At 38.4% G+C, this 11,203-nt stretch overlaps 1 protein-coding gene across 1 annotated transcript in view; it reads right to left on the reverse strand.

Annotated features, from left to right (window-relative positions):
- The window catches only part of LOC101852851 (tyrosine-protein phosphatase 99A), a gene marked incomplete in the record, with an annotated part of 96,206 nt that overhangs the window by 16,726 nt on the left and 68,277 nt on the right, over positions 1-11,203 (reverse strand). Inside the window, 7 exon segments of the mRNA XM_013082782.2 lie at positions 514-649; positions 1,514-1,677; positions 5,862-5,996; positions 7,020-7,154; positions 7,533-7,615; positions 8,496-8,592; positions 9,613-9,710. Coding sequence (XP_012938236.1) covers positions 514-649; positions 1,514-1,677; positions 5,862-5,996; positions 7,020-7,154; positions 7,533-7,615; positions 8,496-8,592; positions 9,613-9,710 — 848 coding nt within the window.

Here is an 11,203-nt window from a genome sequence, read left to right on the forward strand (position 1 = left end):
ATATGAGTGAGTTGAGGGGGACAGGGTATTTATGTGTATGTAAGAATGTGTTTGATATTTGTGTGTGTGTGTGTGTGTGTGTGTGTGTGTGTGTGTGTGAGTGTGTGTGTGTGTGTGTGTGTGTGTGTGTGTGTGCATGTGTGTGTGAGCATGGCACATACCCACATACCCATGTTTGGGTCTGTGTGTGTGTGTGTGCACGCACCAGTGAATACTGTCTCTCCAGCAGGCTGGAGTCTGCGTAGATATCCATGTGTGCTCCCCAGATATACAGGGCCACACACTAAAGAATAAAAATGCCAAGTTTCTAAAAAAAGCCAACTTCTTGAGTAAAAGAAAGGCAAAGCAAGAATCCACAACAACTGCTCCGTGTTAGACTCCATCCTAAATCACTTTTCAAAATGGTGGATGGCAAAGCCTTGTACTAAGCAGCCAACAAGTACATTTTATAAAATCTCATAATTTACACCAATGTTCTGTATCCTTCCCCACACATAATAGCAAACGACGTACCTCTGTCTGTACCAGGAAGTTCCTCTGCCGTCGGATGTGCTGGGTGAAGCCTGGAATGTTGATGCTCTTCTTGTCCTGGATCTGAGCCATCATGCTGTCGATGAGGATGTACGTGCCTGTCCGGCCCACCCCCGCACTGCAGCATGCAAAACAAAGAGTTTAGCTTAGTTTTAGTGAGAGTGTTACGGCACTTGCAACACAATAAGGTCACATAAATGCCGAAGATAAGGGGTCTTAAAGGAGTAACAAACACAAAGGGGGAGAGATCAGGAAGACAGATATATGACAGGAAAGAAGGAGCAAACCACACCAGAGCACCTACCAATCACCTGCCAAAAAGAGCTTGTTTGAGTACAGAGACGCCCATCGACAAACACAATAGAGGTTATTTATAGCTGGAAAAAGTAATATTGACAAATAATAATAATACATAGCATTTGTATAGCACAAATCCTAGCTCAACAGCAAGCTCTATGCACTTCACAATCTATACTATTACACAGCAGACCTGAGAGCATTCTGAAACAACCTCAACTTCCTGGGAAGTATACAGTGCCAGCAGCCATTTATAGGCGCTAAGACACTAACATACTGACAAGATCTTTCGCTGTCTATGGCCGGGTACCCTTTCCAACCTGGGTGAAGTGAGTACGAGCCCGGAAGCCTAACCACTAGGCCACAGACACCACACATTAAAAAACAACAAAGAGGAAGAAAAGATTAGATACAAAACGTCGGAGAGGCTTGTTTAATAAAATCTATCTTCAAGACAAGTACCGTCTACTCATCAGTGGTCAATCGGGTGTTAAAGCCACCCACTTGAAAAGACAAAGATCTAACTTCACTACCTAAAAATGAAAAACACTCGTGCACTATTATGCACCTTCACCTGCAGTAAACATGGCAAGTTAAGGCCTTAAACTCAATAAGATAAGACAAGGATACAACTTCCCCGCCCAAATATGGACAACACTCTTCTATCTGTCTCTCTCTCCCTCACCTGCAGTGAACTATGATAGGTCCATGCTCGGGGCCACTCTGGGCAGCAGACTTCTGCACAAAGGAGAGCACAGGGAGGGAGTAGTCGGGCACGCCGTGGTCTGGCCACTCTGTGTAGTGGTAATGGTACACAGTGCGCTCCGCCGAGGCCTTCATGGAGTGGCGCTGAGGCACGGAACAAGCATACAAAATGAATATAGAAGCAAAATAGAATCTTACTATGTCACAGAAATATGCCGGAGAAATCATTACGACAACCAACACCAATAGACATAAAATTCAGCAATACATTTTTACAAAACTATAATTTTTCGAAAAATCTTCTAAAGTAAACAACAAAGTCAAAAATTCTAAGTTCTTTCACGAAAACAAAAACAAATGACTTTCTTAGAGAGCCTCAGCAAAGGAGTTAACTGATTAATGATACAATATCCAAATCAGTAAACAAAAAAACAACAAATCAAACTATTTAACACGGATGTGCCAACTGGACCTCAAGGAAGCGGATCATATTGTCCAATACACCTATTATCAGGGATATTTTTATACTTCACAACAATCTTCCTGAAGTCAAGAAAAATCTGGATAATTTCAGAAATCTTCATTTCCAGATTTCTCCTGAAAATCAACTCCTCTGTCACAGCTCCTCTGTGACAACTGTAATTTTCAACCAATCAAGGACAAAACGAACCTTTAAAAATGAGCTGAGGTTTTTTCTTTTTCTTTTCTTTTCTTTTTTTCTTAAAAAGAGGAGGTCGAGGGTAATGATTGCCCAGCTAAAAACTGTAAAAGAAAATGAGCTCAATTTTCATTTGTGTGGAAAAGAACATACATGGCTCCCTTGTTGTTATCGATCCAGACATGGCTTCCTTAGAAAGGACAGGAAAAGTTGCCAAGTTTTCCAATCTACTAGACGTAGGTGAAAATAGATCCTAACTTTTCTTTTTTAAAACAAAAAGCAGAGGCATCATTAAAAAAATAAGCATCATGTCCCCTTTCCAAAAAGTAACAAAATGATCTTCCATCAGAAACCCTGCACAAAACTAGTTGACATATGTGTCACAACGCGGTGGAATCGGGCACACGTCAATTTTTGGGCATGTGGAGTTATTGGCATCATCTTAAAGGTTATTCTTTTGCCTTGCTTTAGAAGGAAAAAATATCAAATTATCTTGAATAGAAGTCGAGATATTTGCAATTGAAGGAAGTGGGGTAGGTAGCCTAATTTCCAGAAGTAAAATTAGTGAGAAAATGACCGCCAAAGTTTGGTGACTATCATAGCTTAAGAGTCCTTGGAAACTGCAAATTTACATTTGTTGTGCCTTTAATCAATGTTTTCCCATAAAATCCACACAAAATAAAAGTGTTTTTGAATGGACGTACAAGGCATCGAGCAAAAAAAAAAAATAATTAAAAATTTTTTAAATTTCCAAACTGGTCGAAAAATGCAAATTTCTCAGATTTCATTATTTTGACAAGCGCCTGATTTTACCACGAAACCTCACATGTACTGTGTGGCCATTTGAACAAAAGTAACATACTGTGCTGAAAAATTAACAGCAGACATTTTTGTGCTTACTTATCAGAGAATATCAATTTTGTTAGTTCAATTTCAACCCAACAAGAGATACAGAATCCGTTATTTGAAGTTTGTACAGCATGTTACAAAGCTAATGCTTCAATGAGTAAGTCTATCTTCGACAGCGCTGAGCCAAGAGAAAATGGATGTGTTAAAAAATGACCATTTGGTGATTTAAACTTGAGTCGTGCGACAATCAGGAATACGATTGACTGAGCTTGTATCACATTCAAGGTGGACCGATTCAACAACAGATACAAATGACAAAGGGTCATAGACACAAGTCAGTGGAAACATTTCCATAGACACATATATCAGCTAAAAACTTACTAGCTTCCAAGAAAAAAGGTACAAGAGAAAGAATTCAATGTGCACACACAAAGAAAGACACATTAAGTTTCAAGTTTCTCTTCTTAGATGTTTTTTTTTGTTTTTGTTTCGTAAAAAAATCTTTAAAAAGACACTATGAATAAAACCCTCTGGTCTCGACATAAAGAATCCCAACGCCTCCCAAATAATACTGATGCTGCTGATAGCATACAACTGATTAGGTAATTATATTGACACTGCTAATTCCACGATTATAAATGGATCTTAAAAAAAATTAACCATGCAAAGCAATTTAGAAACATGAAATTTAAAATGCAGAAAAATGTCTGAGACAAACATTACAAGGCAAAAAGAAACAACTATGCTCATGCTGCAAATAAAAAAGGCACAATTCAAAGGCAACTGTGCTATGTTCATTAAAATTCTAAAAATTCAATTCAATTTTCCAACTACGCAATTCTTTTAAAACAAAATGAGACAGTAAGAGAGTAAGCCTGCAAGAGAAAAGGTAACTTCCCAATACCTTTTTGTTGGCAAATTGGTCTGCAACATTCTAGACTTTATGACAATGGGTGATCGTCTTAGACAGGTTCGACTACACATTGTCTGACAGTAATATATAATGACATTACGAGGCAGGGCTAACCTAAACCCTTTTTCCAGCAAACAGGCTTGTGCAATGCTTTTAACGCCATATTTTACACATAGAAGGGCAATGAGTCAAGTACATTACCATTACCACTTTAACAGTTCATCTAATAAAATGATGTGACTGCTTTACAAAACGCCCCTCATGAAGTTGTTACCACCAAAATAGTACTATCCTTTTTCCATTATTCGCTTTTATCTTGCATCTTCACAAAATATGAATGTGTCGTGCTGTCAGAATACTCTGTAAATAGTGACTATGTCTGTGCTTTGAATAAAATTAACAGTCAAGTGATACTACACTGTCATTCACAAATCTAACCAAAAATATATTATATGTGTTCTTAAGGACAACGCTATGAACAAACATATCTGAATCAAATTTATCAACAAAACAATTTCTTTTTTGACAAAAAAAAAAGGGCAGGGAAAAAAAGAACTCTATCTAAAAAATATAAAGCAATACAGGTAACTGTCAAGGAACAGCACAAACATTCACAAGGGTTCAACATCCACTGATATTCAAAAAAGAAAAGTAAATTTAATAAAGATGACAAGAAAAAGGATTAAAAGACAGTTCAAAAAGCTGACATCTTTGCATGACCATAAGAAAAAAACAACGAAATAAACCTTAAGCAACCAATAAAATTAAGGCAAAGATAAACCAACTGAAACCGTTTTTAGAAAATATTTAAGAAACAAAGTGGGCAAAACTAACAGCAAAACTTTGATATCTTTACCTTCATATAAGGAAAGGTTTCTCATGTGAAGCTTCAGAGAATCTGGACTAATTTTTTATTTCTGTCGTTCGTCTCCTTCTGCTTTATCCTCACTGCTGAGGGAGCAATGCACCAAGCTTCCATAGGGTGGACTTAAGTGCTGTTACAGCTCTTGAAGCAAAGCAACACTTTTGCAAGCCCGTCTTAGCAGCATTCCACTTCAAATGACAGAATCGGATCTTCATGAAATGCTGACAGCTTATGGACACTTTTATCAAACCTTTTATTCATCACTCATCACTTTGGTGCAAAACCGTAGTATTTTCATTTTCAAATTCAAGCGCTTGTAAAAGGAAAGTAACCTTCAAGAATTTTTAATGCTTCGCAGAAGCTGTGATTGCTAATATGTTGCCATGGGGTGAAAATAAACCCATTTCAACTAAAAGATAGGGTTGGCAGCTCTAATCTAAACCTACCCTACAATCATATGAACCACTCCATGCTAGCTAAAGCACTGACACATATGAATGTTTCAGCCACATGATTATAAATGCTGTCAGCCCCTTTGTCTCAATTTAAAGCATTTAAAGGATGGGTTGCTTTTGACCCCCATCTGTGAGGGCAATCCAAGTTGAGTGGTTTCCCTACATGAGAACCAAACACTTACATCTTTCATAAGCAAATGCGGACAACCTGATTGTTACACCATAAACCCTCATAAATTTCCCACATATGCACTCAAGTACAAAGAGCTATTGTTATAAATATCAGCTCTCCTCTGTTTTTCTTAATCAAGTTCTTTCGAAAAACTTTTTGTATATTTTTCTAACTTCAAAAGAATTTCGGGCCTTAAGGCTAAACAAACACCACCACCACCCCCCCAGGAATAAGTAAACGGGAATGGAGGTTCAGGCACCAAAGTTCAGAGTTTAAAGTTCAGGAGTCTTGTTACCAATAAGTATACCAAAGTTTCCCTGTGGGCGCACAACACCAAGGCCAGCCCGGGACAACAACATCCACAGGCAGTTCCCACCGGCTGGCCACACGGGGTGGGGAGGGAGAGGCATGCGTACCTTTTTTACCTTCATGTTCCTGAGCGAGAAGACGCGGACAGTATAGTGAGCACGGGGTACCGTGGTGATCAGCTTCACCTGCATGCTGCCGTACGTCTCCACGCCGTCGCTGGGCCAGTACTGGTCACATTTTCTCTGAGGACACGAGAAGCACACGGTTAGACCACAAAGCAGCAACATAAATAATAATAATAATAACAATATAATAACAATTGAAATAATAATAAAGATAATAACCACAATTATTATCATTATTATTATAAAAGTGATAATAATGACAATAATAATAATGGCAATAATAATGATAGATGGCATTCATATAGCACTCAACCCAGCTCGAAAGTAAGCTTAACTAGCTTTAATTCATTAATACTCTTACAAATTCCAGGAACATTTTCAGCCTCCAGAGAAACATTCAGTGCAAGCCACCAATTTTACAGGCGCTCAAACGCTTATGTATCTTCAGGATCTTTGGCTATCTTAGAAGCCTACCCACATCCACTCAAGCAAAGGGAGGAAAATTTGACTAAAGTGTCTTTCCTAAGGAGACAAGCTTGGGCCTCAATCTGGATTCAAACTTGCAACTATTGGCAGGACAGCTGACTATTAATATCACTATGCCAGCCAACTTGAAGCTCAGCAATTTCACCAGGAATAAAACTTGTTTTTTTGTCATGGCATTGACTACACCGGTGTCTATGGAATGCCTGCCAACACTGAAAAGAGGTCATGAATGTTGAAGATAGGAGGGTAAAGGGTTTTCATGAGACTGAAACACCTATCTGCTTTGCCACCCTGTAGTCCCGGTAGGGCTCACATCGCCCATTCCCCACCACCCTGACTACTTGCTACCTTAGAATTACAGTTTTATCTGCTCAGTACCTAGTTTTGAGAAATTTTAAGAGAAAAATTTTGGGTTCCACAACATGTCAAGCTTTTTCTACTGCAATTATTTGAATATCATGATAACGACTCCAAATGTTCATACAATTTTGACAGAGCAGATAGATCACTCAGTTTTTGACCCCATGGTCTCAGGAACTCAAAACGGAGAAAAGGGTCAGATGGAACTTAGTGATCCTAAGGTAGCATACTGGCTATAGTTGTCCAGAAATAAAACAAGACATCGATTCAGTACAAAACACAGCAGCTACTTGCCCGTTCTTTCTCCATGAGGTTTGTGATCATGACGATGACGCTGGTGTTCTGCTCCCACACCATGCGCCAGAAGTCTGGGAAGGTCTGCGGCAGAGGGCCCTGGGTGGCTATGTAAGCTTTGGGTTTCTTGTAGCCCTGAGGGGATGAGGAGTAGGTGTTTTTTTTGGGTTGTTTTTTTTTCTTTTGTTTTAGTAAGAGTTTTGCAGCACTTGCAACACAATAGGCCATAAAAATGCTGAAGATTAGAAGTGTTACAAGAGAGTAATAAACACAAAAAAGAAGGTGAAGAGATAAGGATGATAGATGTTTGCTCACCAACCACCCATTGAGAAGTAGAAAACATAGATTTAAAAACAAAGATAAACAGACAGAATCAAAACTCAGTCCACGTTAAAGTATTAAAAATCAGGTAAACGATTGCACAAATATCGAGAACTAAAGATTGATACCATTGTCAAAAACTTTTCAAACCTAAAAACTGAACAGATTAAAAAGACGGAATACAAGACTCACATCCACATAGTTGGCATTGATATAGTCTGATTGCCGCAATCTGCCCATCTCTGCCTTGAGCAACACCACTCTCGAGTGGTCATCTGACGAGGAAGTGAAAAGAACATCAGTTTTTTGTTTCATACTGTTTGGTTTGTTTGTATGTCGGTTTTTTTGGGTGTGGGGGTACAACACAGTCTTAAGCATAGATGGCCATAAAAAAGATCTTTTTTAAAGCAGATTAAAAATCTTCATCTTGATATCAGGATTGTTACAATACCTCTTGCTTTGAATTTGGCCGCAATATTCATATTGGTTGTTTATATCGTCCTTCGAGACAAATCTGATAATTTGAATCTGGTCCCTGTAATGAAATGCACAGTCCAATGTCCCTGCGAGTCAACATAAAAATGGCCACATTTTGCTACAGATAGATTAGGATCATTGTGACACTTGAGAAAAACAAAAAGATCAGCCCACGCCATTGGATATAGTGAAACAATAAATCATGAAAAATAAACAAACCAAAATGTTTCTTGTTGTAGTAAGCGTTTTACGGCGCTTGTAACACAATTAGGTCGTATAAGTGCCGAAGACAAGAGAGTAACAAACACAAAGATAGGATGATAGATGTTTGACAGGAAAAAAAGGAGCAAAACCACATAAAAGCACCCACCAACCACCCACATTTCCAAAACTCCAGAAACATGTTTTTTTAAAGTGGTGACTCTGTGAGAAGGGATTGCTGCATTATGGACTGAGGACAGACAAGACAGAGGGCTTAAGCAGGGGTACAATATCCCCCCCCCCCAAAAAAAAATTTAAAAAATAACCAAAACAACAACTAAGAAATCTACAAGAAAAATAATAACCATAAAAAATTTCAAGACCCTTAGAACACATCATATCATAAGAAACCCAAACACATTTTCCTTTTAAAAAAAACGACAGCATTAGGCTAGCCTCTGGGCCCAGGTTACTCACAGGCCACAATGTTGACATATCTGTTCTTGTTTCTGTTTTCCGAGTGGTTGGAGTGGTCACAAGGGTACTTGTCACTGCATGAGGCCCGGTTGATCTCCTGCATCAAAAACACAAAAACGTCAAGGAGGAAAATAAGTACAATTTGTACAAGTACAGTGCATACCAGACCCACAATTTTATTTCTATCCCCAAAAAAGGTCTTCCAAAATACAAAGAGACAAACCATTTTTAAATCATAATATAAGAGGATTTCGTAAAGTAACGATTTTACATAATCTTTTAAAAAATGTTTTGAGGACATATATCCAACAAAAGTTGCCCAAAAATGAAACAATTTACCCCACCAGGGGATTTTTATACCATCCCTCTATAGTAATATGTGTCACGACGGTATGGAATCAGGCGCTCGTCAATTTATGGGCATGTGGAGTTATTGGTATCATCTGAAAGCTGATTTATTTGCCTTGCTTCAAATGAAATAATATCCATCTATCTTGAACAGAACTCAAGATATTTGTGATTGAAGGAAGTGAGGTCGCCTGGTTTTGAGTGGTGAAATTAGCAAGAAAATGGCCGCCAAAGTTTGGAAACTCCAATAGCTAAAGAGTCCTTGAAAAAAGAAAAATGACAAATTTTATGCCTGTAATCAATGTTTTTCAGTAAAATTCACAATGGCATGTCTTTTTATATAGACATAAAAGAGGTTGAGCCCAAAAATAAAAATTCGATACAAATTTCCAAACTGGTGGAAAAATGCCTGTTTCTCCTATTTCTGTATTTTAACGAGTGCCTGATGACACCATAATGCATCACACATACCAAATAAGGAATTTCCTGCCTTTCCATGGAAACCCACAGCAAAATACAAATTGTAGCTTCAGAAAAATAAGAACTGCGCATCTTTTGTTTCCCTCTTTACAGTCTTTATCATTTGATATTCAAAAAGATATTTCTCAGAAACCTATCCTTTGGACCCCTCCAAAACTCCAACTGCACACAACAAAAGTACATAATGCATATCAAGGATGATTCGTTCAAAACATGCAATAACATCAGCTTTGAAAAATGTTCATATTCCAATGGTTTTTTTAAGAGGCACTGATGTCATCGTACTCACATCAAACTCTTGAGCAAAGGCAATGTCACTGTCAGTGTGCATCTGGTTCACATGGCCCAAAAAGTCCTCCACAGGGATGTCTGGATACTGCTTACCCTCTGTGAAAGGAAATTTACAACAAACTTTCAAATCAGAAGTGCCAGCTGGGTATGAAAAAAGAATCCTGAATTTTTCTAACCCCGTGGAAACATGCAGGTGAGGACTCAAAATTTACTCATCATAATACACCTAATACATCTTGTATCAAAAAGTCAGGCAAAATCTGGGCATAGTGATACAGTAATTGGCAAAATCTGGATCATTTCAGAAATACAAATTTCCCCAATTTATCCAGAAAATCTGCACCTCTGTTAACCCTTTGAACCCCGTATCATGCTTTAGCAGGGCAGCTCTAATTTCCCTGCACTCCAGCATCCTGCATTAGAGGGATTGGCAACACCCTCTGTTTGTGCGGTTCTTATTCTATTCAAAGGGATATTCAGTGTGGGATTGACATTGGAAGTAATCGAGAGTCTGTCTGGTGAGATTTGAAGGATAGAAGTGTGGTTAAAGCAGTTTGTGAGGTGTTTGACGAGCTGATCTGTCCCAGCCATCATCAACATTAGGGATAAATGCTCAGGTTTGGGGTTATGGTAGACTCAAGAGCTTAGGGTTCAAAGGGTGAAAAGGGGGAAATGGTATTAATATAGGTTTGACGTCCCTATCAACACTATTAGGTTATTTAAGACATGAGAACTCCCAAACCAAATGGGAAATTTGGGTAAAGTGCCTTTCCCCAAGGACACAACATCAGAACGAGTTGAGGCTCAATCCCCCTACACCCCAAACCTCACAATTACAGAACCAGTAGCCTAACCACTAGGCCACAGACGCCTCTGGGTTCAAAGGTTAAATTCTAAGAACAAAAGCATATGGTGCATTGCCTTCACCCTTCTGGTGCCTCAGCCTGCCGTCTGGGGTAACCAGTGAAACAAGTCCAGCCACTGACCCAAGGGAGCTCAGACATATGGATGCTGTTGAGTCAGGAACCCATCCCTCAAAAGAATTAAATTAAACTGGGTAGAAGTTTTTTAGCACTATTGACACTTCTAGGCTGCTGATATCGCTCACTAAAGAAATCAGAGATAATAAGACAACTCACTATATTTGTCTCAGCCCAATCTCCCTTTCCGTCATTAAGAGATTTTTGCATCATAGCACAAAAAGGTCTAAATTGGGAAAAATCGTTAGAGAATTTACAATGGCATGAAAAATTACATGAAAATGTGAATTTGGAAAAAAAAAACCTATGGCATACGACTAAATAATTAAAATTATGGCTCAAAACACTTAAGGGGAGGAGCGACCCTTGATTTTGCAGATTTTGGGTCAGGCTATGCACATTTTATATTGGCAGATTTTTTAAGATAAACCTGTTTTTTGTCTAAAAATAGCATGGATACAATTGAGAAAGACTTTATTCTCCAGGTAAATTGCCTTTAAAAAAAAAAGGATGGATTAATATAGTGAATTTTCACAATTATTGTCGGTTTTCGCAAAATGTAATTTTTGTGCAGTTTTTTCCCTACTCCCTTAGTTTTTATCCTTTTGA

Source organism: Aplysia californica, unplaced genomic scaffold (assembly GCF_000002075.1).
Source record: "Aplysia californica isolate F4 #8 unplaced genomic scaffold, AplCal3.0 scaffold00194, whole genome shotgun sequence".
Lineage (NCBI taxonomy): Eukaryota > Metazoa > Mollusca > Gastropoda > Aplysiida > Aplysiidae > Aplysia > Aplysia californica.